Here is a 27,846-nt window from a genome sequence, read left to right on the forward strand (position 1 = left end):
TCCCGAATGTGGACACTGTCACCCCAAGCTGTTTGGTGACACGCTGTTCCTTTCCCTAGTGAGGAGCTCTGTCACTTTTATAAAAAACAAAAAAACAAAACAAAACAAATCCCTAATCCATTAGCTATGGGCTAGGGAGGTGACATGCCTTTCTAATCCCAGCACTTGGGGGGTAGATACATGAGGATCAGAGGTTCATGGTCATCTCTAGCTACATAGGGAGTTAGAGGCCAGCCTGGGTTACATGAGACCTTGTCTCACAAATTAAACCGCCAAAGCTGAACAACAAAAAAAGAATTGACTGTGCGCCATTCCCTGTGATGCGCCAACGGCAGCCTCATCATTTAAGATGCTTACCTCGAAGCTGGGCAGTGGGCAGTTTGAACTGTGATCCCAGTACTCTCCGGGAGGCAGAGGCAGAGGCAGAGGCAGAGGCAGAGGCAGAGGCAGAGGCAGAGGCAGAGGCAGAGGCAGAGGCAGAGGCAGAGGCAGAGGCAGAGGCAGACAGGTCTCTGAGTTCAAGGCCAGCCTGGTCTATAGAGTGAGTTCCAGGACAGCCATGGCTACACACACACACACACACACACACACCAAAAGATGTTTAGCTCCAGTTTCTGGAGTGATTTACCACCTAGGTTCACTTGTGCACACGCGAGCATCTCAACAGCTAACGACACGGTTCTCAGAGGGTGTCTGTGTGGTTAAGCGACCTACAACTGTTCAACGTAAACGGAACAGACCAAAGTAAAGAGCATTTGTCCCGAGCAAACCTCCTCACCCACCGCTGGGTGGACTGCGCCTGCTTAGCTACAGCTCTTTCTCAGTCCTAGCCCGAGACTGACGCTGCCTCCTCTAGGGAGGAAGACCAGTGCCCAGAAGGCGCCCTGTTGATTGGGCCCGAGAGTCAGATATGCCCACAGGCTCTTACTACACAGAAGAGACCACAAGGTTTTCCACTCTGGTAGAGCTGGGCTTTATGACTGTGTCCCAGGCTGCTGCTGCGGCAGATGGACAGAAGGGGGCAGTGTGGAGGCAGGGCTGGAGACGGAAGCTTAGCAGGCACCCTGCTCTGGACGGCCACTCCCTCGCCTGGGACTCTCAGTCATCAAAGCAGTTATTAAAATTTCTTTCCAGAGGGAGATGTAACCAACATCTCCTCCTTCCCCCCCTCCTCCCCCTTCCCCCTTCTTTCTCCCCAACTCCTGTCCTCTTCTCCCCTCCTCCTCCATCTCCAACTCTCCCTTCCCCCTCCTTCTCTCCTCTCCCTCCTCTTCCCCCTCTTTCTCTCCCCTTCCCCCTTTCTCCTCCTCCTCCTCTCCCAACGGTTCCACCAAAGTTAGCTCTGCGGCGCCAGTGAGTTTATTGGGCTTACTCACAAAGCATAGGTGAAAGGTCGCAGACAGGACTGTGGGTGCTTCCTGGCAAAAGGCTGCGCATGACTCTCCCACAGCTGAGTAAGTAGAGCCCCCTCCCCACCTATAGCCTCTAGCCCCTCCCCCAACACCCTGAGCTCTGTGCACTTAGGAAGAATTAGGGGCTACAGGTGGTTGGACACTTGGGTTAAGGTCTCTCCCTTCCCCCTCTGTCTGGGAGGGAACGTGGGTAATCGACAAACCTAGTCGTGACAGGTTTTTTTTTTTTTGTGTGACCAGGCCTAGCAGAACTTCTGAGGCCTTCCGAGGACACTTGGTTTTGAGTTGAGAAGGGAAGTTCACAGTGGTTGGCCTTCTTTCAGGATCCTAGGGAAGGCATGACTCTGTCCCCGCCCACCGGGCCACAAGCCTTCCTCTGCGCAGGCTCCTCAGGTGTGACCGGGTTTGTGAGGAATGAGAAGAGGAGGGCTGGGTTCAAAGCCTGAGTTTAATTAGTCTCCAGCTTGCCCTGGAAACAGCGGGTGAGTCACTGACACCCGCAGAATCTGACTTGTGAAATCAGGTCTCATCTCTGCTCCCCAAGCCTAGGGCGGGCTTGGCTAATGGATCCAAGTCTGGCCAGGCCTTGGAAAAGTCTCCTATTGGCCAGAGAGCAATAGACTGTTCTTCAGGAATGCTGAGGCCACCAGCACAACTGGAAGTTGTGGAGGGCCACCTCCTCCAGGAAGTCTTCCTTCTCAGACTCCAGTGACACAGAGCTCTGCCCACATACACGCCTTGCCTCAGCACTCTGCCCTCTGGCCTCTCCTATGCACTTCTTTATCTTACAATAAGCATGGGAGCCTGTGGAGTTCCGATCTGCTGCTGCAGGGGCCAGGGGGATGCCCCTCAATGTCACCAACATCCAGCCCTCACAAACCTGCCAGGAGGAGGTGGGCAGCAGCGAAGGAGGACACAGTAAGACAGTTATTTCTCTGATCTGGGTCTTGAAGAGAATACAGGGACCAGAGCCTCGGTGTGCAGGGGCTGTGAGACATCCTCCCATGCAGCCTGCACACGGGCAGCCCTGTGAGCTGTCATTTCCACCCCGTTCTTGCAAAAGAAGGAGCTGAGGCTCTGAGAGGCTGAGCTGCGCTCTTGGCGGGGGAGTCAGCAGAACTGGGGGTGCCACTTCCCTCTTCCTCCTGGCTGTCAGTGTCCAGAAGGAAGGAGCACCCCGACAATGCGTACTTCCTTGACTCATGGGGAAACTGAGGTCCGTGGCAGGGAAGGGGCTGGCAGTCACGAAGCATGATGGGCTGAGTTAAGACTTGAATCCAAATCCCTGGATCGTTTGTTTTATTTTTGTTGCACAGCCACTCTCCTTTTCTGGTCCTGGCCCCTCTAGCTGTTCCCTGGTGGCTCCTAAGGGAACTTTAAGAAGGCTAAGAGCTCCTTTAGCTAAAGTCTACTTTAGCTTGTAAAGGTAAATGTGTTCTTTCAGACTCCTGTCCCACCAGGTACAGCCATGGTCCACAGCAGCCATGGAGCCAGATGTCCTGGGAGGGACCCTGCGCTGTGATTTGGGGCATCCCCATGAGTGTGCCTCCTATGCCTGCTGGAACAATATATCGCTGCTAGCCTGTCCCTCTGGTGACCATCCCTGCTGTCATTGACAGCCAACAGTCAGCAGGGCTTTCCACAATGTTGCCACAGTGGCTCTGGCCTCATCCAGTGTGGGCATCCCTGCGCATGCATGGCTAACAGAGTATGGATTAGAGTGAGGCAAGAAGGAAATCTAGTTTAACACAACTTAGATAGCTGGCATTGGTTCAAATGTCTGAGTCTGACCCCAAGCTATTTATTGTAAGCAAATTTAAGGATGGTACAACTTTGGGGAAAAAAGTTTCCTGCTTGCAATTATAACAATAAAGCTTAAGGTATGGCTACATCAAATCTTTGTCACCAAGCTACAAAGTACATGTGACATCTCCTATAAGAATGGGTTCTGGCGCTGGAGAGATGGCTCAGGGGTTAAGAGCACTGTCTGCTCTCCCAAAGGTCCTGAGTTCAATTCCCAAAAACATCCATGCCAGCCTTCTGGGTGGAAAAAAAAGTTTACACACACACACACACACACACACACACACACACACACACTCCTTCTGTTGAAGAGACAAACCTGAGTGTTCAGCATTCCTGGTTTCCCTAGTGCTTATCTGTGAATAGGGGGACCCTGTCCTCTACAATCCTGCCCGGGTTCACTTACCTTCTGCTGACTCAACATGCATTTATGGAGGGCCCACTGTGAGTCAGTTCCTCAGAGCCCCAGCAGTCACTCCCAAGAACTACCTTCCCTGTCTCCCTGTCCTCCCACTAGTTCATTTCTTCCCCTAAATAAGTGGTGGCTTGGAAGGACATAGGGGTTCTGGGCACCAACAGGCTCTTAGGGATGAGGGAAGACAAGACATGGAAATGGGTCACAGATTCTGAACACTTCCCTGGAAAATGGTGCCTGAACTTGATGGTAAGGAAGTTTCCAGAAGGAGGAAATAACACTGAGAGTTCACAACCAGAGGGATTGTGGAGACGGACATACTGAAATAACAGGAGGGAAAGGGCAGGGGGCTCCGGGCATCTGGCCCCACCTGCTAAAAAGGGAAGGATTTTGATATGGGCTTTGGAAAAGTCTCTCTAGCCAGGGGTGGTTGGTGGCACACAACTTCATCTCCAGCAGAGACAAATCTGTGAGTTCAAGGCCAGCCTGGTCTACAGAGTAAAATCTAGGACAGCCAAGGCTACACAGAGAAACACTGTCTCAAGAAACAAAGCAAGATAATACAGGGGACTCTGGAGAGAAAGTATTATTATTGTTATTTGTTAAAGGCTTTATTTATGTGGGTTTGTGCATGTCTGTAATCCTAGAGCAGGCAAGAGGATTCCAAGATCAAGGCCAGTTTAGGCTACTTAGCAAGATCCTGTGTGGGGGAAACACACTTGCCAGCATGTTTGAGGCCCTGGGTTCTCCAGTGCGTTCTGTAAGTAGAGGGCAGAACAATAGAAAAACAAACCAGACCGCTCTTCTGGACAAAGGCAGACTCAGGTATTTACAACAAGCTTTCTAAATTTTTTGCCACAACAAACTAATATTAAGCACAGCTAAACATGTTTGTTGTGTTATAGAGTTAGAAGTTAGGAGTTCGGCTGAGCCCCACTGTTTACCATTGTTGAGTCTTTTTTTTTTAGGCTGGCCTTGAACTCACAATCCTCCAGTCCTTTTATTTTGTATACATTCATATGTGTGGGCATGTACACCACAGCACACATGTGGAGCTGTTCTCTTCGCCTATCATGTTGGTCCCAAATATCAAACCCAGGTGGTCAGGCCTGGTGACAGCCACATCAACCTGCTGAGCCACCTCACCGGCCATCAACCCTCCTATCTATCTTGAGTGCTGGGATCACAGGTGTGCACCAGCCAGCCAGCTAGCTCTCCCGCTTTAAAGACGTGAAGTGACACACTTGATTTACTTAACATGGACTCAGGGGTCAGCACCCAGACTGAGTAAGTGTGAAAAAAGTGTGGCTCACTGATCCAGTGGAAAAATCCCACACCTGCTGTCCAGAGGAGTCCCCACGTGGGCAGTGAGCATTACCTTTGAGAAAGGAGAAAGCCCAAGTGATGTTCATGTATTTATTCAACAAATACATTCTGGCGCCTGTCCTGGAATGGATGCCAGGGAAAATGGAACAAATTGATTTGGTACTGGTCCCCTGAAGGCAGTTGTGTGGGGTTGAGGCACAGGGGTTTGAAGTGGCCAAGGACACAGTGCTTTGGCCAAACTCCTCAGAAGGCTCCCCAGAGAAGTGAGCCCTAAAGGTGATTATGGTGTTGGAGCCTAAGGACGGCAGGCAAGAGCCTGCCAGTGGGGATGTGTAGGCAGTGATGTGGTTTCCTTGGAAGCAAAGAAAGGTACAGTTGCCAGCTTCTGAGTCCCTCATTCTCACCAGCCAAACTTCAGCTCTCCAGGCTCACAGCTGGTCACCCCAACCTTCCTGCTGTGTCCTCATTAACAGGCCCAGGGGAGAGAAGACGAAGACAAAGGCCATTAATTCCTTTGATGCACACCTTTTTGACAAAGTCCCTTCTGTGTCTGACTCTAGGACAGCGCCCTTTCACAGGGATCGCCTAAGACCATTGGGAAAACACAGATATTTACATTATGATCCATAATAGTAGCAAAATTACAATTATGAAGTAGCAACAAAACATTTTTATGGGGGGGATCAGGACAACATGAGAAACTTAAAGGGCTGAAGCATTAGGAAGCCTGAGACCCACTGGTCTAGGACCATTGAGTGAGTCAGACTCAGGTCCTACACCCAAGGTGCCAGGGGACAGCGGGTACAAATCTCCAGGTGAGGCCTGAGCAGTTGGAGCTGCAGGTTCCTGCTCTGGAGTGTCTTCCACACCTCAACCCACCTTACCATACCACGGCCATCTTCCTTAAGCAGGCCTCTCCCCCCCATTCTCCATCACACAGCCTGCGTTTGCTGGGAGCTGGGAAGACCGCTGTCAGCAAACAGGCCTGAAGAACACATAGTGTCTTAGTCAGTTTGAGCTGCCGTGGCAAAACGCCATGGGCTGATGGCTTAAACAACAGGTGTTTGCTTTCTCCCCGTGCTGAGGACTGGAAGTTCAAGGGAGAGGTGGCAGGGTGGTTAGGTCCCCGGTGAGGCTTTGAATCCTTCTGCAGCTATGCAGTGTGATGTCAGGAGGTCAAGGCCCTGAGCAGAAAAACAGAGCCGGGGAGCCAGGCAAGGTGTGGTTGGTTTTGAGGAAAAGGTATTTGAGGACACTGGGACCCAAAGGAGAGAAGACGATTAGGAGGCTGGGGAGAGGGCTATTCAAGACAGGAAGAGTAGGGGCAGACAGAGCCTTAGGCTTAGTATGACTGCAGAAGCTGACACCAGCTAGGACCAGAGTACATGGCCACCTACCCCAGTCTTGGGAAAGGACCACAGGTGAGGCGTTCTCTGGAGGCTGCTCCTTGGATCTTCCTCTCTTAGCTCAGGGATGGATGCCCAGCTGGCCTCTGGCCTTCATCAGGATCACATGCAAGCTGACCTCATCCACCTCTGGCCTCTAAATACCTGGTCAGCGCAGGAGCTAAGACAGGGAGCAACTCTTCAACCTCCTCCCCCCAGCATACAGCGGAAGAAACTGAGGCTTCCCATTCCGCATCGTGGCTCCCAGGAGACCATCTTTCGGAGGTGGTAACTTCTTGCCGAGTTCTGTGAAGCAAGTTTTCAGGAGAACCTAGGTGGAAGGTTCGGGAAGAAAGAAGTAGATAGAGCTGATGCGGTGGAGGCAGGAGGGAGTGCACAGGGCGGTGACAAAGCGCAAAATCGGTGCGGCGGAGAGGGGGCGGCACAGAGGCGTCACTCTACTGGAGGGAGGTTCGGTGGGGGTGGACAGGGTGGGGTCGGGGAGAGGTGGGCTCAGGGTGGGGGAACACGGGCAGCAGAAAAGGTCAGGAGGCCAAGGAAGGTGTGGGAATGGCATGGCAAGAACATCACGCGACAGGTTGCAGCGAGGCCGCGGTGGGCGTTCGAAGTTGGCCGAAGCTGGCCGCAAGGAAGTAGGCGGGGCCAGGAGAGGGGGCGGGTTCAGGGACGACACAGCCCGAGCTGGGGATAGGGGCGGGGTTTCGTGAGTGCAAGGCGGGGACCTTGCGTGCCGGAGGCGGGGAAAGGGCGGGTTTAGGGGTGGGCCCGTGTCGGGGGCGGGGCCTGGGCGGTGGCAGGCGCGCGCGGGCGGTGGCGGAGCAGAGGATCGCAGTGTTCGGCTGTGCTCCGAGGTTGGCGGCGGCGGCGGCGACGCGCACAAAAGCGGATTGTGGCTTCACTGGTGCTCGCGGCGGGCGGCGGCGGGGCGCGGGCGGCGGGGCGTGCCGGGGGCCCCCGCGGGCGCGGCGCGGGCGATGAGCCGGGGCCCGGCATGGCCTCCGCACGGCCGCCGGGCCGGGCCTGTGCCTCGGCGCCCGCGCCCGCGGGGCTCCGGGCTGGGCCGTCCGCGCAACCGGCCGCCTCCCGGGAGCCCGCGGACGGCGCCGAGGCGGAGGAGCGCTCGTTGCAGCACATGCTGCGAGCCATAGCCGAGGAGCGCGGTCGCCTTAGCCTGCGCCGCGAGGTCTGCGGCCTGGGTGAGTGACGGCGCCGGGCGCGCGCTCCAGTGTCCGCGCGTGTCCACCTCCGCGCGTCCCCACTGTGCTCCTTGCCCTCTGTGCGTCCACACGGCCCTGGGCTCTGTCTCTAGGGACCCACGTCTCCGTCTCTTTTCGGTACCCACAGAACCCCGAGTCTTGTGCGTTTCTGTCTCCTTCTGGCCGTCAGGTTGTCTGTCCCGGCTCTTCCTCTTCGTGGTTCTGCAACTCTTGTTCCTTCTCCTGGAAGATCTGGGGGCCCCACTGCTGCTGCAGGGAGTGTGGGCGTGAGATTTCGGGAGGCATTTGGTCCAGAGCGCAAGGCAGTGTGCCCTGACCACATCCCCAGCCCATATGGAGGACTATGTCTCCTGATTGCCACAGCCTTTGTCTTTCTGCACCCAGAGGCCCTCTTGTCCATTAGCTTTGCCAGGGACCTGTTGGGCCCCTGCCCCTTGACCCCACCTACTTGGTATCAGGGCTTCTCTGCAGCCTCTCCGGGTGTGATTCTGGTCTAAGGAGTCATTCATCTGCTGGGTGGGGTAGGGGTATCTCATTGTTTGAAAGGGCCTAGGACTGGAGGTGTGGGTGGGGTCTTCTTGAATGTGAGGTAATGCATTGCTGATGCATTTGCCCAGACCCACGTGGCAGGAGCCCTCTCCCCTGTAGTCTCCGGTTTGTCGTTTTTTTCTCTGTAAAAAGACCCCTCCCTTCGTCATGCAAGGAATGACTTCATTCCATGTTGTCAGTGTCCCCTCACCCCTATCTCCCAGTCTAGGCTTGGGTTCTTTTTTGAGGGAAGTGACAGCCTCCTTGATTCTGTCAGTGCTCCAAAGTGGAAGTGCACCCTGCTAAGGCCACAGAGTAGCAGGGAGAGGGTGACGCCTGCCATTCAGGGTCCCTTCGTAGGCCACGCCCTGGAGGCTTGGTGAGGATTGGAGGTGAATTTCAATTCTTTTTTGAAGGAGGCCTGCTTAGCCTCGGGCAGCAGGGTCTAGCACAGCTCACCTTGAGTGGGGTTCTCCTGTCTGGCAGGTGGGGCCACCCGGGGGTGTCCTATGAGGTGGGAATGTGGATGAGACCATAGCTGTCAGTGGTTCTCCGAAGGTGTCCAGAGAGGATGGTTTGTAGTTGAATTGCGGTGTCCTTATTAATGGGCTCAGTAAGTGTGTGTGAGCACCTACTGTGTGCCCGCCTGTCAGGACCAGCTGTCACCTGGCACAGAGTGTCTGAGTTGGGGAGGGTCTAGAGGACCGTCTCTTTTTGCAAAAGCCCCTCAGCAAGCTCCAGGTAGCCCCTTCACACTCCCCTCTGCACACACCTTTGTTATCCTCGACCTGAGAGCACCCGTCGTCATTCCTGTTCCAGTCCCTACCCCTAGACAGCCTGCGGGGTCATTCCCTAAGAGCAGTAATCCCAGTACCCAACCTTTCCTGGGAACTCACTCCATGCCAGATGCTCTGCGCATGCTCCGTCAGCTCAACCCTGACACAGTATCACTTTTGCCAAGCAGGAATATAATCTGTCACCCGTGAGGAGCCTTGTTTAGGGGCAGCCCAATGAGGAAGTGGCACAGCTGGCTAACCGCTGGCTGGTGTGACCCTAGAGCTTCCCCACATCCCCAGCTGGGCCTGCTGGGCCCGTTAGCACGTACAGTGACCTCAGCACTTCTCCCAGCCTTGAGTCCTTCCTCACATGCCAGGCTCCGTCCATTACCTAGTTCCTAGACTCAGGTGTTTTAATGTTCCAGATGTCTGCGTGTGCTGCTGTTCACTCTGCACAGGAAGCTGGTCTGCTCACTTGTCCCTCACGAGCTGCAAGTTCTCCTCTGAGTCTCAGTTCCCTTCTGTTGCCTGGAAGCCATCCTCCACACCCCGTCACATAGCCCTGTCCCCTTCGTCCTAGACGGCCGGTACACTGTGGTGTTGTAATGAGCTGTGTGGCTGTCCCTCCGGCTAGCAATCAAGAGCCACGAGGGCATTGCCCAGTTCCTTACGTTGGTGCCTAACACTGGGACACATACGGAACACGTGCTCAGTAAACTTGTGGGGAGCAAATGAAGATCTCCCTGCTGGCGTGGGAAGGGTGTGGATGGCCCAGATGAGTGGAGGTTCTTAGAAGAACCTGCTCTTTTCACATGGGAAGTCTGATGTTCAGGGAGGAAGGGGCAAGCCTGATAGGGACTTAACGTCCCAGTTGGGTTAGGGTCTTTTTGAGTTGCTGTGACAAAAAATACCTAACAGAAGCAACTTAGGGGAGGAATGGTTTGTTTTGGCTCAGAATCCGAGGATAGAATTCATCATGGCAGTCAGTGCTTGAGGCCACTGGTTGTGTGGCAGCTGCACCAGGAAACAGAGGAGAGAGAGAGAGAGATGCTGGCACCCAGCTTGTGTCTTCTTATACAGCACGGAATCCCACTCCATGAAATGGTGCTGTGTATTCTCAGGGTGGATCTCCCCATGTGTATTAACCCACTCTAGATTAATCCCCAGGGGACCTGTCTCTTAAGTGAGTCTAGATCCTGTCAAGCTGGTAGTGGGTGTTACCCACCCCAGCCAGCCTGATGGTTGGCCCACACACCCAGAACGGAGGAACTCAGAACCCCCCATCCCCCATCAGAGCACTCTACACCTGGTGTGCAGTCAGTTTATCCTCTCAGCCTGCGGGACAGCATTGCGGTTTGGTTCTGCTTTGCTTTTATGTCTCTGTTTTGTCCTTTGGATTCCATCTTGTCGCCCTCACTCTCCAGCTGACAACCTGTTGGGTCTGTGAATAAGTTTATCGGTGTTGGGAATTGAACCTAGAGCCTCATGCGTGCCAAGCACATACTTTATGGCTGAGTTATACCACAGCCCGTTATCAATGAATGTAGGTGTTTAGGTAAAGCTTGTTACTCACAGCTATGCTGTGGCCTCTTAGGCTGTTGTTTTCCTCCTGAGGTTGTTCTGAAGGTGGCCAGGAAGCCCTTGGGAAGGCTGCTGTCCTGTCACAGTCGGTGTCTGTTCATGACATAACGTGATGCTGCTGGCCCTATCCGCATAAGGATGGTCACTTGGCTCCCACGAAAGGCACTTTGTAGCTACAAACCTGATTTCATACTCTCTCCTGTGACGGCCTCTGTAGTAGAAACACTTTTTGAGCACTTGCTGTATGCCAGGGCTTGAGGCTGGTCCTTGCTTTCTTGCAGGACACTGTCTCTCAGGGGAGGGAGGTGCACAGGTAATTGCTAGGTTGAGTAAAAGCCCTGCTGGAAGCAGCCAAGGTTGTGTCTGCCCGGGCAGCAAGATTTTGATGTTTCCATAGGAAACTGCTTATGGCTCCGTAGTTTCCAAGGAGCTCTGGTCACCCCAAGCTGGGGTGGGCCAGGAGGGTCAGTGCCCACGCATATGATACAGCCATTTAGAAGCATACAGCTTCCCCTAAGGCTTCTTCGGGGCCCTGCATGGCAGCACCTTGCTGCTTGCCTTTGTCTCTGTCTTGGCTGAGTATTTTTGGAGGCCTCACACCTGGATGTTGGGTTTCACTGTTTAGTAAGTGGTGGAGGGGGTCCTCCCCTGCCCACAGTGCTGCAGAACGAATGATTTGTGGTTACTCCTTCCATTTATCTTTGAAATGCGCCTAAGAGGTAGGCCTCATGGCAGTGCCTGGAACACAGGTTTGGAGGGGTATTATTGTGCCCTCAACCCCAAAGGCAGAAAGAGGCAGGATGTATCTGAGTTCAGGCTCTGCACGGAGCAGAGGCCCACCCACCCTTGTCCTTAGGATTGCAGCAGCTCTGCCATGTTGAGGCTCATGGCTGCTTGACTGAGGTTGGGCCAAGGAAAGGGTCACAGAGACAAGAGCTAGCTTCAACTGGGCCACCCAGGGGAGGGGCTTTTGAATGGCATTGACCTCTGGGCAGACGTGAGATTGGGAGGTACTGGTTGGAGAAGCAGGTGCCGGGCAGTTTGGAGGGGGCTGTGAGAGTTGAGGCTGGAGCAGTGGTTTAGGCTGAGTGTCTGAGAATCCAGTACTTTCCAAGACTGGCCTCTGGGAGTTGTGTAGGCATGGCTTTGGGCCTGGGCAGGTGCTGCCTCATAGAGCTCTGCACACAGGGTGTCATAGGCCAGATGCCCTTGCACCTGTAGCACTTGTTGTGGCTTGGCTCCTGTAAGGGAAGCCCTGCCACCTCACCATTTCACAAAGCGAGGAAGGTGTGCTTCAGAGAGGATGGGCTCTGCTCACGTCACAAAGCTGGGAGGCCTGGCCAACTCCAGCTGAGGCCAGTGAGAGGCAACCTGGAGAAGGTTCAAGAAGGATGAAGGAGGGAAGGAATGCTGCCTCTAGTGAGCCCTGTTCCCGACTGTGTGTCAGGCCCCTAGGACCACCTTTTGAATTGGGATGAACCTTGCGCACCCCAGCTGACCCTCTGGCATTTTTTCTAGGCAGATACAGCTGTGGCTGGAGATTCTGTGGGAGGTGAGGCTGGAAGGGAGGACTGTGGAGCTCTGGCCAAGCGCCACGTGTATGTCCTGACTGTAAAAAAAAAAAAAAAAAAAGAAAAGTAGACAGGCTCTTTGAGGACATGGGGATAAATTTAAAAAGCAGCAGGTAAGAAACGAGCTGTGCCACACATGGACTCAATGAAGCTCTGGTGGAGCCAGTGCAGGCTGAGTCGCCACCTGGGGTAAGGACGGCTGTTGGGACATCTGCCCGTAGGATTTTTTTCAGACTCTAGAAATAGAGTTGGTAAGAAAGGGAAAGTGATCCCAAGAATGGGAGTGGGCTAGTGAGCTGAGGGAAAAGCCTCTAAAGTGACCGCTTCTTATTCTGAAGCTCAGGCTGGCAGTCACTGGGAAAGGTCTTTCTTGGAATGACAGTGACCCTTCAACCCAATGGCAGTTAGCTGGTTGTGGGCCAGTATGGTGGGAGGAAGTGAGGTAGGAACTCTGTTTTTGGTTCCTGGGCCTATTTTAAGGCCTGTGGTTCTGGTAGTTCCTACAACTGGAGCAACCCTGAGGCTCTCATGAGGTGGAAACCCCATGCCCTTCAGGGGTACCTGCGGGCTCTGGGCCTTGGGCTGTGGTCCATGCTGCGGGGCCATCTGTAGCCAGCCTCCTCGGCATCACTGGGAATGGGTAAGAATATTGCATCGCCCTCTCTGTGTCTTGGCTGAGTCATTTCCTACCCTCTGTCTTCTGACTGAGAGCTTCCCTGTCTCCTTCATCGAGTTGGGAAGACTCCCGAGTATTAGCAAGCCACAAGGCCACTGAAGCGAAGACCCACATAGGACACATGTTAAAAGCATCCTCCAAGTCAACAATCAATGTAGCCAATTAAAACTAATTTGCTGGGCATGGTGGAGCACACCTTTAAACTTAGCACTCAGGAGGCAGAGGCAGAGTTCGAGACCAACCACGGCTACATAGTGATATCCTATCTATAAACAAACAAACACATAAACAAATAAAATAGCTTTTTTTTTTTTTTTTTTTTTTTAAGATAAAGCAAATTTGCTGGATGCAGAGGTATGCAACTATAATGCTACTAATCCCAGGACCCTGGAGGCAGGAGAATCACTTTGAATGAGGCTAGTCCAGCCTACACAACAAGTTTCAGTCTAGCCTAGGCTACTTATGAGACCCAGTCTCAACAATTATATATATATTTGGAACCTGGAAAACTGTAGCAGGAATAGCACTACTCATATTTCCTGTTCCCAGAGACACCTAGCCTTTCGATTTTTTTCTAAGCTGTTACTACCGGAATCCCTGGTGTTTGGGTGGACTTTGAACGTAGACAAAACTTTCCACACTTGGGATGAGAGGAGAGCCCAAAGCTGTCGTCCCTCACCTGCTGGGATTACCTATAGACTGTGGGAAAGCCTAGCCCCTACTGAGGGTTCTCACCTGTGCACTGTCCTCTCTGTGGTGGTGCTGTTCCTCTAGTTGATGGCACAGACGTTATGACTGAGGCGGTTTGGGGCTGGGCTTGTGTCGTCTAGATCTTCCTAAAGCATTGCTTCATGGGTACCTTTGCAAGAGCAGCCACAAGAGACCCTTGTGCCTGTGGGAGTCTCATCTTCTGCAGTTCCTCCGTCCAGCCAATGTCGTTTTGTTCATTCGTTTTTCTAGACAGGATCATAATGTCTAGACAGCAACCCAGGCTCATCTCAAACTCTTTACGTAGCTGAGGATGATTTTGAAGTTGTGACCATTCTCTACCTCTGAAGGACTAGGATTACAGCTGTGACCTCCCACTCTGGATTGTTTCTGTGTGTTGCCAGGGTGTGAATGCCAGGCAAACACTATACCCGCTGAGCCATAACCCTGCCCTCCAGTGCACATCTGCATGTGTGGCTGTTGCTGCCATCTGACTTGTGTAGCTCATGGCTGCTGAGCCAAGGATCCAGAGCTGAACTGTGTTCTTCCCTGCCTCTAGGAATGGGGAGCTCACTGGAAGAGGGAGGGGGCCTGGCCAGGAGGATTGAGAGTTTTTCACACCTGTGGTTTCTTTCCACTGTCCTGTCCATGCCATTGTGGGACCTCCCCTGACATCCCCAGACATCCAGGGCTCACTACCAATGCTGGCAACGAACAATCTTCTCCCATCTTAGGAATATTGCTTCAGATCCTAGTATTGAAGAAGAGTAACATAAGAAAAGAAAAAAAAAAGTGTATATTTCATGTGACTCAGAGTCTTCCTCAAGATGAAGGCCTCAAGCTGTGTATTTCACCCTAAGTTGGATAGTTGTGCTGTGTGTGGCTCACACCTATAATCTCAACAGTTGAGAGGCTGAGGCAGAAGGATTGCTGCAAGTGTAAGGCCAACCTGGGCTACAGAATGAGACCCAGTCTCAAACAAACAAGCTAAGCACATAATAAATAGGAAAGGTAGTTGGGTAAAGATATGAACTGATATCAGTAAAGTGGCCTTTGGGTCTTGGAAAGTGCTGGAGTACAGAGTGGGTCAGTAGCTGAGGGGATTCCATCTGAACAGCTACAGAGAGGTCGGCTGTGCTGGGGTGAGGCTTCTCAGTGGTGAGGTTACGTTGGGGTTACCTATGCTGTCTTTGTAAGTAAGCCCAATAGACTCATTGGTTTCCCAAGCTGGACTTTGGGAGAATCGTCCTTGGGTTTGTGTTGGGGCCTTATGAGAAGGGGTAGACATTTGTTTCTCTTCCCTAGGGCGAGTTCTCACAACACTCTCTGTACTCCCAGGCCAGAAGCCCAGAGGTGGCCTGCCTTCTTTGCCCCATGTTCGCTCAGCAATTCCAGCCTCTGTGGTGTTGCTGAGCCACCTCCTTCCTGCCTCCATCGGCCTGGCCCTTAGCAGCCACCTCTCAGCTGCTTTCACCTTTAGTGACTTCTTGATGCCTACAGAGCAGAAGGCTCAAGACCCTTCATGATCCCTACTTGTCCTCACGACTCAGGGGGTTCCTGAGACTCCTTCACTCTGCTCTCCTGCCTGGAATTGTCTTCTTGTCTCCATCTGTAGGACAGCCTCAGCTCAAGGCCCTTCCGTAGCCTTTTCCTGACACTGTAGGAATGACCTCCTCTCCCTCCTTCCCTTCTTGAGGGATAGATTCCTGCCACCAGGCTCTTCCCCACACCTTCCCGTGCCCCTTCCAGTACCATGTCAGCTCCACTGTGCCCCTTCCTTGTGCTAGCTCAGTGAACAGTGCCCCGCCTCACCACCACAGGAACTCAGAGTGAGGAGGGATGGGACTGTACTGGGTGTTAACTGGTGAAGAGGCCTCCTGAGTAGAGAAGGGGGGTCAGGTCTTGGGGAACTGGCCTTTGAGTGGGGTGTCAGCCACAGTGGGAAAAGAGATTTCTTTGGTTCAGGGAGGGAAGGGCTACGGCTGCCTACCTTCAGGGAATGAAGGGCAGACCAGAGCCTCAGGGCATCTCAGAGATGCCCAGTGGGGACTGGGGATAGTGCCTTCCCAGTCAACTCTTGGTTTTCTCTTATGGGAATGAAGAGCGGGCCACAACTGCCAGAGGAGGTTCTGGTACATCTGTTTGCACCTGTGCTTCCCCCCAGTCCATTTTTTTGTTTGTTTTTCTGAGATAGGGTTTCTCTGTGTAGACGAGGCTGGCCTCAAACTCAGAGACCACCTGCCTCTGTCTCCTGAGTGCTGGGATTAAGGCATGTACCCATCATCATCACCACCACCACCGCAGCCTGGCTGTTATGCTCTTAAGGACTGTTAAAAAACCTCACCGCCTGTGGAAAGCACTGTTGGCCAGCAGGGCTACTGCTGTAGCAGTACGATGTGTGTGCTCAGGTTCAGGGACAACAGACATGAAGACAAATAAGAGGCACGTTTCTACCCTCTGTCCCCTGGATCTAAGTCCCTGCTGTCTTAGCATCCCGTGAGAGCTGGAACTCCACACTTGGAGCCTCAGGCAGAGCCACGGTTGGTTGGCTGCTCTGGCTGCTGACTCAGGAGATCCTGATCCTGCCAGCCAGGGAGGTGGGGCTGGGATTCCAGAGTATTTCTGCCCCCTCTCCCCAAGTTCTCCTGGGAGTCCTGTCCCCGCGGGGAACCTGGTAGGATGAATCAGCCTCAGCTGGTGCTGCAGCTGTGCTCAGCTGAGGTCACCCCCCTCCAAAGGCTGTGTCAGGGGAGCCTCATGAGCTCCAGGGAGAGTTCTCATGCTCACTGGGGAGCTCTGAGCAGTACAGAACTCTCCTTGACCTCTACCATAGGGAGTGTCGCCCCTGTCGGCACACGGAGCGAGTGAGTCTTAGGGGGATGGAGGCAGTTGCTTGGGTTCCTGTAGCACCGGTAGGCAGGGACCTACCTCTGCTGGATTTGGAGCAGTGGTCTGTTCATTCTCATACTTGGACACATCTGTAGTAGAGCGGCCTTTGATGCCCTGTTCTTTCCTGGGTGGCCCAGCCCCTGGTTTTCAGAGCCTGGGTAGCTGCAGAAGTGAGAGCAGAGGAGGGCTCTGAAAGAGAAATGGTGATGAGGTGGGTCATTCCAGGAGGAGGAAGTGGCTTGGTGTGGAGTGAGGGAGGGCTGAGGATCCCCCAAGAAGGACCACCTGGCAGTGGGAAAGGTGGGTTTGGGATTGTTTTCTTCTCAGAGGGAGGGAAGTTAGGGAAAGACCTGGAGCTGGATAGCCCTTGGGGTCAGCCCAGGTCTGTGGGTGCTCTGGATCGTGTTTTGTGTCCTTTGTCTGAGTACATGGGAAAAGCTTAGGCATTTGGGTTTGCAGAGCTTGCAGCAAGCTGGTGCTGGGTGCAGTGTAGGCAAGATGCAGCTACATGGATGGAGCTAGGGTGCCTGGCTCCTGGCCAGAGCCTTGCACACACAGTAGGGTGGAGAAATAAATGAAAGGTGAGGCCCTAGTTCCTAGCCTGGCTCCTGGCCTCTGCACTGGACAGGGATTGGCTGTTCTGGTAGGAGAGGGTGAACTCTGGGCTTCTGAGGTTCTGTGATTCGTCTCCTGTCCTGTGGTGCCTGAGTGAAAGCCAGAGGGGAATAGTGAGGGGTCTGCAATAAGATAACCTCCAGCCTAGGGAGGTGGAGGTGCTGGGGTTGCTGGCTCGAAGCTCCCGTTGGGCTCAGGGCACCCTGTGAAGTGTGGTGGGGCTAGTTTTCCGCATGAAGCAAAAGTCACCCCAGTGGTGGTGGAGGTTCGTGTCTGGAGACCTCTCAGTTTGCTGAGATGCGCCAGGGAACACCGCAGTGGTCTGGAGGCAGCCTGTGGGTGGTGATGTAGCAGGTGCTGCGCCGTGCTGGTCATGTGGGTGATTTTGTGGCATTGCTGCTGCAGAGGAAACAGAAAGGAGAGCATTGTGGGAACTGGAATTCTGCAGGCCGCCTCAGAGGAAGCCCACACACTCCCCCGCACTGGCCAGGCTGCAGAGTCCTTCCTACCATCTACCATGACCTTGCTAGGCAGCCTGGGCGTTAGCACCTGGTTTCCTAACTGGGAAGTGGGTTCTGAATAATGTCCTTGTGTTCTTGCTGATGGTGGTTTGGGGGGTGTGTGTAAATTTGCTGTCCCGTGTCTTTGAGTATCCGCCATATATTCCTGTGTTTAGCATTACATTTGCTGGCTGCCTCCGATGACCTCTGTCCAGCAAGGTGCAAGGAACCTCACAGATAGGAAGTGAGAAAGGCTGTGGTCTTGCAGGCAGATTTATGTGTCCAGCGGTTTGATCCTGCTATAGAGCAGCAGTGGCAGGCTTGACTCAGGCCTTGAGCCTCAGTTTCCCATCGTGTGAATGAAGATCAGATCAGAGTGGGCACTCAAAGGGGATCCAGCCCCAGGGTGCACATAGCACTTAGCCTTTCTGGAAAGGCACGCTGTCAAAGGCAGCCTGGAGTTGGGGGTGAGTGTGCAGATGGACCCCAGGGGCTGAGGACAGGTGTGGCCCCTGTGGAGGTATTCGGTCAGGGAACTGGGTCAAGGCTGAAGGGCAGATTTGTGGGTGCTGTCTGGAGAGTGTGGTGAGGGAGCCTGGACTTCCTGAAGAAGATACTGGACCAGCTCATCCTGATTTGGCCTTCTGCGTCATCCACACCCTCACTCCGCTTGGGAGTGCTCACATGAGACCCAACTGACCAGTTCTTCATCCAGGGCCTCATCAGGGCAGCCTGGCTTCCTAGGACAGCTTCTTTGTGCTTTGTGCCCCAGGGAAGGAGGGCCCTCAGCACCCAGGCACAAGATGATCAAAGGCCTATTGAGGCCACAGAAGCCTATTCATCCTGCCCAGAGGGACCAAGGGCCACTCTTGGACTCTTGTCAAACAGAGTTGACCTCATGGCCTCTGCTGTTGGGAGGCATCCAGAACCCAGCAGGTACACTCTTGGGAGGACCTTGTCCATGCAGCCCAGGGTTGAGCCTAGGCCAGGCACTAACATGCACATACCACAGCAGGGAGACACCATCTCCATGCCTCCACCCCTTGCCAGACTGTTCAGCAGAGGTTTATCCTTGAACACCAGCCGTCAACCACCAGCCAGAGTGCCAGTGAGGTTGGCCCTCCAGCCCCAGTTCCTCGCTATTGGGCTTTCCCTGTTCTCCCTTAGCCCAGGCTTCCCTGCAGTGGTCTTGAGTTCTGCTCCAGTCACCTCTACTCCCTCCTTGCCTGCTTAGCTTAGTTTCCACTGAACTCCCCTCACTGGATTGCTGCTGACAGCTAGATCACGCTGCACGCCCTGCCCATCCAGCCCTTGCCCCCTGCCTGGCTATGAGCACCATCTGCCAGCAGCCTTGGGATGCTCCACACGTGCAGGGGTGGGTTCACAATCTAGCTGTGGTTAACTAACTGTGTACCTGTGCAGCCTCTCCCAGCATCCCTGCCTGTAAAAACAACAACAAAACCTCCTGATGGATTTGTGACGTGGGAGGGAAGTTTAGCATGGTGCCTGGAATTTAGGAAGCCTTAATTTGTTTAGAAACATGTGACAAAGAACAGGGAAGCAGGAAAGAGCCACAACTCTACTGCTCCACAGGAACCATGGACGTTTGGATATTTTATTTCCGTCTTCCTAGGCATTACAAATAAACAAACAAAACAAAAAACAAGATACCCTGTTCTCATAAGTGTGTGTGTGTTTTCTGTTTCTGTGTTCTGGCTCTTTCTCCTGATGTAAGCAATTTTCTAATAATTAAGTTGTATTAAATTCTGGCATTTACTGGCTGTAGTTGCTAGAAATGTCTTGATCCCTTTTTATTTTTGGTGTGTGTGTGTGTGTGTGTGTAGGCCTAAGGTTGATGCTGGGAATCTTCCTCAGTTATCCTCCACTTTAGTTTTTTGAGACAGGGTCTCTCACTGAATCCCAGACTGGCCAGCAAGCCCTGGGAATTAGCTTGTCTCACCTCCCTGGTCTGGGGTCGCACAGCCACACTGCCACACCTGGCTTTTTATGTTGGTTCTATGGGGTCATCTGGCTTTTGTTTCAAGCACTTTACTGACTAAGCCATCTCCAGAACCCCTGTTTTGGTTCCTTTTGTCTGTTTTTTTGTTAGGGGTCTTACTGCATAGTCAAGGCAGGCCTCCAGATTCTCTCAGTCCTCCTGCCTCAGTCTCCTGAGTGTTGGAATCATATGTGGAAACCATGTCCAGCTATTTGGTTTTTTTTTTTCTTTTTTCAGTAGATCAACCTAAGATATAAAATTGAAAATATATAAGATGATTCTTAACAAAAGGCATAGCTTAGTGGTAGAGTACTTGGCTCAGCACTCACAAGGCCCAGGGTTCGATCACCCTCTGCCAAAAATCAGTTTTTAAGGGCCATCAAGATGACTCGGAGGATAAGAGTGTTTGCTACCTAGCCTGACAACCTGAGTTTGCTCCCCAGAACCCACATGGTGGAACTGGCTCTCAAAAGTTGTCCTCTGATGGGGCTAAAGAGATGGCTCAGCAGTTAAAGGTACTGACTGGCCTTCAGAAGACCTGGGTTCAATTCCCATTATCCACATGGCAGCTCACAACTGTCTATAATGGACTCTGATACCCTCTTCTGATACAGATGTACATGTAGACAAAACTCTCACATACATAAAATGCATAAGTAAATAAGTCTTTTTTAAAGAAAGTGTCCTCTGGCCTTCACACATGGGCTGTGGCACACTCCCCCTCAAATTTAAAAAGAGACAAGGCAAGCCTTCTGTATTACTACTTTTCTTGTTGCTGTGACAAAAATACCAGAAAAAAAAAAAAAAAGCAGTTTAGGAGTTTGAGTTTCTGGCTTAAGAGGAATTATAGTTCATCATGGCAGAAAGAGCTGGCAAAAGTGCGAGGTAGCTGGGAGAGATGAGCTCTGACTCTTAGCCAGCTTTCTCTTCTCCCCGCTTTTATTCAGTCCAGGTCCTAGTCTACTTGCTCCAGGAATCCACCTAACTCTGCCTCTTTAGGACACAGCAGCCTGGGAAATTACACGGGGATGAATTCGGTCCTCACATTAGTATGGAAACTCTTTGCCATCCTCCCAGGCTTCCACTGAGTGTGTGCCATACTGTTCAATTTATAAGTGTTTATTACTTCTACATACATATTGTAGGGATTGACTGCATAGCAATAAACAAAGTGACCAAAGACAGGCAAGACTGAGGGCTTCGAGGAACTGAAAGTCTGGCAGTGTGACTTTGTCGAAGCGTGTGTCTCAGCCTCAGAATAAATTGCTAACTCTTTTTGGGGCAAAAGCTGTGTTTTGTAAGTAAACAAATGCAAAGGTAAATTATCCATTCTGTTTGACAGTGATAACGCATGAGGTAGAGAATGTTGCCAGAGTGGGGCTTGCAGTTGTGTGTAAGTGAGTATGTGCATGTGTGGGTGTGGATGGGTGTATATTCATGTGGGGACCAGAGATTGATATTAAGTATCTTTATCAATTGTTCTCTACCTTACGCACTTTAAAAGATTCATTTTTATTATTTTTAATTATGTGTATGTCTGTGTCTTGTGTGTGGCTACGTGCATGTGAGTGCAAATGCTAGTGGAGGCCAGAAGAGAGCACTGTATCTCCTAGTTCCAACAGGCAGGTGAAAGCTGTCAGATGGGTGCTGGGAACTGAACCTTCAAGAGCAACAGCTGCTCTTAACTGCTGAGCCATCTCTCCAGACCCAAGGACACTACTTCTTAAAATCAGGAATGGAAGTTGAACTTGATTGGTCTCCCAGCATCTATGATCATGTTTCATTTCTCTCTTGAGCTATAAATGGATGTGAATACACTGATAATCCTACTATTAGATTATTCTTGCACTGCTAATTAAATCCTGCCTAGCCAATAATGTGTTCGTAGTGGACTTTCTGGATCCTGTTTAGTACCACAATTAAGATTTGTTGTTGTTTTGAGTCAGGGTTTTATACGGTGTCCATTGGTCCTGAATTCATCTCATAGCCTCAGATGACCTTGAACTTCTCATCCTCCTGCCTGTGTGCTGGGATTAAGGCTACTGGCCACCATACCGAGTGTGCATTTCAGATTTTCATGTTGATCCCTGTGAGTGAGATTGTGGTTTTACTGAGCGTGTGGGCCCAGGTGTGTTGCCTTGGAGTCAGTTGTCCAGCTTATAAAAAGAATGTGCAATTTTTGTGGGCCTGTTAATCTGTGAGAAGCTGGGGTTACCTGTGGGCCGATAGTCGCTCTTGTGGGGGTGTGCCGAGTCCCTGATACAGCAACATGGCAGTTGTGACCTAGAGGATTTATGAGGTGCCTGCTCCATAGCTTGCTCATCTCCTGTGGTCCTCTCCATGGCAAGTGCAGGAGAAGCCATTCTTCTCTGAATCCTGTTGATGGGGAAACTGAGAGGCTGAGCCATTTACCCAAACAGGCAGCAGGCAGGAGCGTGGACCGAGGCTATGTTACCCGGTTTGACAGAGGCTTCCCCAGCTCCACACTGAGATGGACGGCACACGAAAAGCCTCATAAGGTAGCCTGTCCCCTGGGTTTGCAGTAAGTGTTTGAGGCAACATCCATCATCTCTGCGGAAAATATCTGGAGTCTATAGAATCGGCCCTCTGCAGAGAAGTGGATCCACAGACCCTGGCACACGAAGCATCCCACCTGAGTGTTTCTGCATGTTACCTGAAGCACCATGGGGCTCAGTGGCCGCTGTGGTCGCTCACACAGTAACAGGGAGGGCAGAGCTGTCCTTGAGAGCTCGGAGGGTAGCAGGAGTCAGCTGTTCCCCACATGATCTCCGGGACTCCTTAGGTTCGTGAGTTAGCAGCTAGAACAGTGGTTCTCAATCTGTGGGTCACAACCCTTCTGGGATGGAACGAGGTCACTTGAGGCCATCAGAAAATAGGCGTTTGCTTTACAGTTCATAACCGTAGCAAAATTACAGTTAGGTAATAGCAACAAAAATAATTTTGTGGTGGGGGGTCACCACAGCATGAGGAACTGTATTAAAGGATCTCAGCCTTAAGAGGGTCGAGGGCTGCTGTGCTAGAAGAATCCTGTCTCTGTCTCTGAAAAGGAAAGTTCTGTTGAGGGTCTGGGTTTGAGTTTCAGCTCTCCAGTCTACCATCATACCCCCAGTTTCCAAGGCCTTGTGTCAAAAAAAAAAAAAAAAAAAAGTCTGCATGGAGCCCTAAGTTTGATCCCCAGCACTCTCTCCGCAGAGAGACTCTGTTTTTTATTCTCCCATCCCAGTATATATTCATATATGCATATATATGTATATGAATGAATGACTGCTGTCACACTATGCTGAGGTTTTCCTCTTAAGGTTGACAAGGGGTTCTGAAGGGGCGGTAGGTGACATTGCTTTGTAAACGGCAGAGTGGGAGGCACACACTGTCATGACCCTTCTCAGCTTAGAACTGTGGGGCTGCTGGTACCGTCAGCCGCTTCACCATTGAGATGCATAGCGAGGGGGAGAACCTGCTGCCACAGAGGCAGAGAACACGAGGGAGGGTTCGGGGAGAGCCAGGCCTGGTGCTCACCCCTGTGTGCCTTCAGAAGTCACTTGGCAGGAAAGGCATCTGGTCTACAGCCCTATTTGGAGCCAACTGTTATGGTGTTGTTATGCCTGCCCAGCGAGAAGCACTCAGAGATTAATAAAGGAGGAACCTCTGTAATAATAGCACAGGGCCTGTTCTGGCTAATACACAAAAGGGAGCTGGCCCCGAACAGAAATCCCTGCCTATGTAGGTTCATGGCCCCAAGTTACACTTTGAGCAGTTACACGTGCTCTATAGAGACAGACACTCCAGGGTTTGGCTGTCTGGACAGCGGGGGGAAATTTGCGGTGTAGAAATATTGCCATAATTATCCTGAGACAGAGCAGAGCTGCTTTTCCTGGGCAGTTACCAGGATTGTCCTGCCTACCTGGCAGAATTATGCCCTTCTAGATAAGACGCACAGGACTTAATTAGTGTTGTCAGCCAGGACCGTCTTCTCTAAACCGCCTGGCAGAGACACACTCCTTTTAGCTAAATTTTATTTTTGCGTAATTAATCTTTTCTAAGCAAGTTTGCTCCTCCGTCCTTCATAACAGCAGGTTATTACCTCCATTTCCTCCCTCAACTACAGGCAGTTTTTACCTAATTATTTATGGGTTGTGCTTAGTGAGCCGGTTGCTCACTGTCCCCACATCACATCGCTTCCTTCATGATGAATGGCAGACGTTGCGAAGTGGTGAGAACCGTCACCTGACAGATTTCCAGCTGGGAGCGAACAAGGCGACAGACACTCCACTTTTGTTTTTCAGTCCTCAGACAGTAAACAGCAGAGCTATCTGACGGAATGCTGGTACCCACAGCATCACAGACAGATCTCTGAATTCCCTTGAAGGTCGGAGAGTCAGGAGAACCCAGGGACTGTTTTCTATGGATGGGCATGAAAGCTTCTGATATTATGAGTGAGCTATTCATTAAATAAAATGCCTTAGACAGAAGTCATCCTAAAGCCAGGTTGTGAATCGGCGGTGAGTTTCTTGCTCACAGTTTGCCCCTGCAGTTCCCCAGGAGCAAGGAAAACTGACTGACTCACTGCTGCCCCTCAGGACCCCAGCACGAGAGGGAGGAGCCCGGCGGCCGGGAACTGTCCGTGGTACTGTCCAAGTGAGTGGCTCAGCTTCAGGCTGTGTCATCCATCCTGAGGCTTGGGCTCATTGAACTCACTGAAACCTGAAGCCCTGCCAGCCGGGTAGTGGTTGGAGGACAGGGACAAGTAGGATTCTGGAGAGTAGAAAGGTCTATGTTAGACTGGCAGCTCCCAGGCTTTGACCCAGGGGATTTCTTACTGGACAGGCTTGGCATAAAGAAGGGAGAAGGGCTTACCTTTGGGAGAAAGAACCAGAAGGCCAATAAATAACTGTGTCCACTGACACAGTTACTGTACCACAGCACCAAAGGATGCTGGGAGGCTGTGATCTAGTGACTTCATCCCAGCTGGCCAGAGAGGCACACTGAACAGCTGCATCCAAGTTCCTCACTTGCCCCATGTAGATGGAGTATCACAGCCTCTCAAGGAGTGTTGACCTTACCATGGTTCTGGGAAGGTGGGAGGTTACAGACAAAGTCTGGGTAGGGAGCAGTTGGGACCAGGATCCATGTTGTAGGATGTCAGGGCCTGCATTGCTCTGTGTTAGAGGTTCTGTGTCAGATATGCCCTGCCCAGCCTCTGGGCATGGAAAACATCTCCGTGTCTGTCTTTCCTTCTCTGTGAAGAGGGGTCTGTCCCTCCTTCATGCTCTCTAGGCCTGTGACACCAATCCATAGATTTATGGCAAAAGATAGTTTGTGGGAAAGGAAGGCAGGCAAGGAGGCTGGCCAGCAGCCCGTGAAAGTCAGCTGCTCTCACCATTCCTTCTCTGCTTCTCCTGTTTCCCTGTGGTCTGGGGTGCAGTCAGTGTGACGACAACTAAGTTTTGCCCTTTTACCCAGGACTGGATGATTCACGCTCCTGTGTCTGTATGTGGTCCTCACAGCCCTTACAAGGCTGTGTGACTGGGCGTGGCTTAAGGATAGAACGCTTGCTTAGCACAAGTGAGGCCCTGGGTTTGAGTCCCAGAACTTCAAGTAAATTGATAATCAAACAGTCAACAGACACTTGGTTTAGTACACATGCTGTAATTTACCTTATTGGCAAATGCCAGTAGTTGCAGAATCCTCTGCACCTTCTGAAAGCTGTCAGATTATTTGTCCTTCTTAGCAACACAGAACCTAGTGTTCGTTCTTGTTACTCTTTTCGTTTTGCCTCCGTCTTTTGTTTGTTTTTTTTAAAGGCTTACTTATTTTTGTTTTACCTGTATGAATGTCCTGCCTGCATGTAAATGCACCATATGTATGTAGTGCCCAAGGAGGCCAGATCCCCGTGGCGGGCACTGGATCTCCCGGAATGGAGTTTCAGATGGTTGTGAGCTGCTGTGTGGGCGCTGAGAACGGATTCCAGGTCCTCTGCAAGAGCAGCCCGTGCTTTTAGCTGTTGAGCCAACTATTGCTCGCTATTAACTTACTTACATGCTTAATTACTTACTTATCCATCTATTTATTTATTTTGGTTTTTTGAGACAGGGTTTCTCTGTGCAGCTTTGGCTGTCTTGGACTCACTCTGTAGACCCAGATGGCCTCGAACTCACAGAGCTCCTCCTGCCTCTGCCTCCCTGAGTGCTGGGATTAAAGGTGAGTGTCACCATGCCTGTCTTTGCTCTTTATTTTTAAGACAGTCACCTCTCTGCTGTTTGTTTGTTTATTTATTTATTTATTTATTTATTTTGTTTTGAGGTGAGGTGAGGTCTTATAGGCCAGAAGACCTTGAACTTTCGAGTTCTGAGGTTACAGGTGTGTACTATCACACCTGGCTTTTTTTTTTTTTAAGATTTTTTTGGTTATTATGTATACAATGCTGTGTTTGCATATACACCTGCATGTCAGAAGAAGGCAACAGATCTCATTAGAGACGGTTGTGAGCCACCATGTGGTTGCTGGAAATTGAACTCAGGACCTCTGGAAGAGCAGCTGGTGCTCTTAACCTCTGAGCCTTCTCTCCGGCCCCTTCATCTGCTTTTTATGGCTTTATTTTTTCCTTTTTTTTCTGAAACACTGTATGAATTTAATCACACAGAATTTAGTCTTGAGAGCCTGACCTGTGATCATTCCGATCCCTCTGTGGTGTAAGTCACTGGCCAGCTCGGCTGTGTTGTGTCTACTTTCCTAGTTTAACACTTTGGGGCTCTTAGGAAACCCCCCATGAACACATGTGGCCTCTCTCTGGATGCAGACCTCATTCTCTATTTGAGTCATGACAGCTTTATACGCATCTGACGTTTTTAAGAAGACAAGTTTGTCCCTTTGAAAATAACCATTCAGGAGACTGGAGAGATGGTTCAAGTACCCTGGCAGCTCTTGCAGAGGACCCAAGTCCAAGTCCTAGAACCCATGCAATGGCTCACAGCCGGCCATAACTCTGTTCCCAGGGGATCTGCTGTCTTCTCTGGCTTTTCTGGATGCCAGGCACACATGTGGCACCCAGGCATACATGCAGGTGAAACAACTATGCACATAGAATAAAATAAAAATACCGCTTAGGCCAGCCGTGCTGGCTCACACCTCTAATCCCAGCCCTTGAGAGGCTGAGATAGGAGGATTCCCGATTAAAGAGACAAGCAGGGCAGCGAGATGGCTTAGTGGCTCAGAGCACTTGCTGCTGAAGTCTCATGGCCTGAGTTTGCCCCACCGCCACCCCCAAAGTCCACATGGTGAAAGAAAAGAGCAGACTCCCACAGATTATCTCTGATTTCCACAAGTACACCACAGCATGATGCACACATGCTCATATACATGCACACAAATAAGTAAATAAATGTTAAGAAAAAGACAAATAGTGCCGAAAAGGAGAAAAAGGACATTTTTATTCAATGTGACCACACTGTGAAGAGGAACAGAAAAAGAGATCTAGGGACCCCCATATCAGGAAGGTTAGGTTTAAAGGTTAGGTTGCAGTTGTGTGTGTGTGTGTGTGTGTGTGTGTGTGTGTGTGTGTGTGTGCATGGGCAGATGCCCACAGAGACCAGAAGGGGCCGTTGTGTCCCTGGGAGCTGCAGTAACAGGTGATTGTTAACTGACTCTGGTGGGTCTAGCAATTGAACCCCAGTCCTCTGAGAGCCGTGACTGTTGCAGTATGTGAAATATGGAAAGGGGTGGGACCTGCCTGGCCCCTGCCAGCCCCTTCCCTGAGTAAGGGCCTTTCCAGCTTCTGCTTCTTGTGCCCTGGACCCGCCAGCAGCTGCACACTCAGCATCCTCTTCAGCAAGTTGTTGAGCACAGGTTTTCCAGTGTGGCCATTTGGCAGGTCAGTCTCCAGGTCTGGGAATGTGGGCACATCCTTTAGCCTCTCTGTGAAATGAGGTGGGGGCATTTGAGTGACATTGAGGGTTCACTGTTAACAGTCTGAACAGTTCTTTGCCTAACTGGTTTGTGGTGAAGGTCATTATCGCTGTTTAGTTCATATTTTTAATTGCCTGGATGCCCTAGAAGCCACTGCCAGGTGATCTTTTGTGGGACCCCTGACCTTAGTGCTCAGCTGAGTTGTACCCTAGTCCCACAGCTGACTTGTCTTAAAGAGCACAAGAGCCCTTTTCGGGAAGGGCAGTGCTTTCCTCTGTGACTGACACTTGTGCATGGTTTTGACATGGGGAGGACTAAGTTCCAGGCCCCTGCTTGTCCTGCCTCATCTCACATTGGACATTGCCTGGTGCAAACGGGAGGCAGGAATCTCCAATACCAGTGATGTTCCCAGCCTGCGCCTGTGAGCTTGGGCCCACACCCCCAAACAAAAAAACCTCCTCTAGAGACTGGCAAGGTGTGCTGACCCTGACCCCTCCCACT

General features: G+C 51.6%; 2 protein-coding genes and 1 long non-coding RNA gene across 6 annotated transcripts in view; 2 read left to right on the forward strand and 1 right to left on the reverse strand.

The window, feature by feature from the left end:
* The window catches only part of Upk3a (uroplakin 3A), a 29,669-nt gene extending 22,609 nt beyond the window's left edge, over window positions 1-7,060 (reverse strand). Inside the window, exons 1-2 of one of the 4 annotated variants that reach the window (XR_009593615.1) lie at window positions 6,354-7,060; window positions 5,033-5,941 (exon numbers count right to left, since the gene is read on the reverse strand). The gene's annotated coding sequence lies outside the window, so the exon portion shown is untranslated. Of the gene's footprint in view, window positions 1-5,032; window positions 6,212-6,353 lie in introns of those variants that run through there. The other 3 variants (XR_009593616.1, XR_009593617.1, XM_060388902.1) reach the window with 3 other exon arrangements.
* On the forward strand, window positions 1,174-3,308 carry LOC132655994 (uncharacterized). The gene is made up of 2 exons (XR_009593949.1): window positions 1,174-1,454; window positions 1,653-3,308. It is a non-coding gene; the product is annotated as an uncharacterized LOC132655994 (long non-coding RNA).
* A 113-nt stretch (window positions 7,061-7,173) lies between the features above and the next one.
* The window catches only part of Kiaa0930 (KIAA0930 ortholog), a 38,810-nt gene continuing 18,137 nt past the window's right edge, over window positions 7,174-27,846 (forward strand). Inside the window, exon 1 of the mRNA XM_021630863.2 lies at window positions 7,174-7,558. Within this exon, the coding sequence (XP_021486538.1) occupies window positions 7,354-7,558 (205 nt within the window). The 5' untranslated portion in view covers window positions 7,174-7,353. The remainder of the gene's footprint in view (window positions 7,559-27,846) is intronic.

This window comes from Meriones unguiculatus, chromosome 8 (assembly GCF_030254825.1).
Source record: "Meriones unguiculatus strain TT.TT164.6M chromosome 8, Bangor_MerUng_6.1, whole genome shotgun sequence".
In the NCBI taxonomy this organism is placed as follows: domain Eukaryota; kingdom Metazoa; phylum Chordata; class Mammalia; order Rodentia; family Muridae; genus Meriones; species Meriones unguiculatus.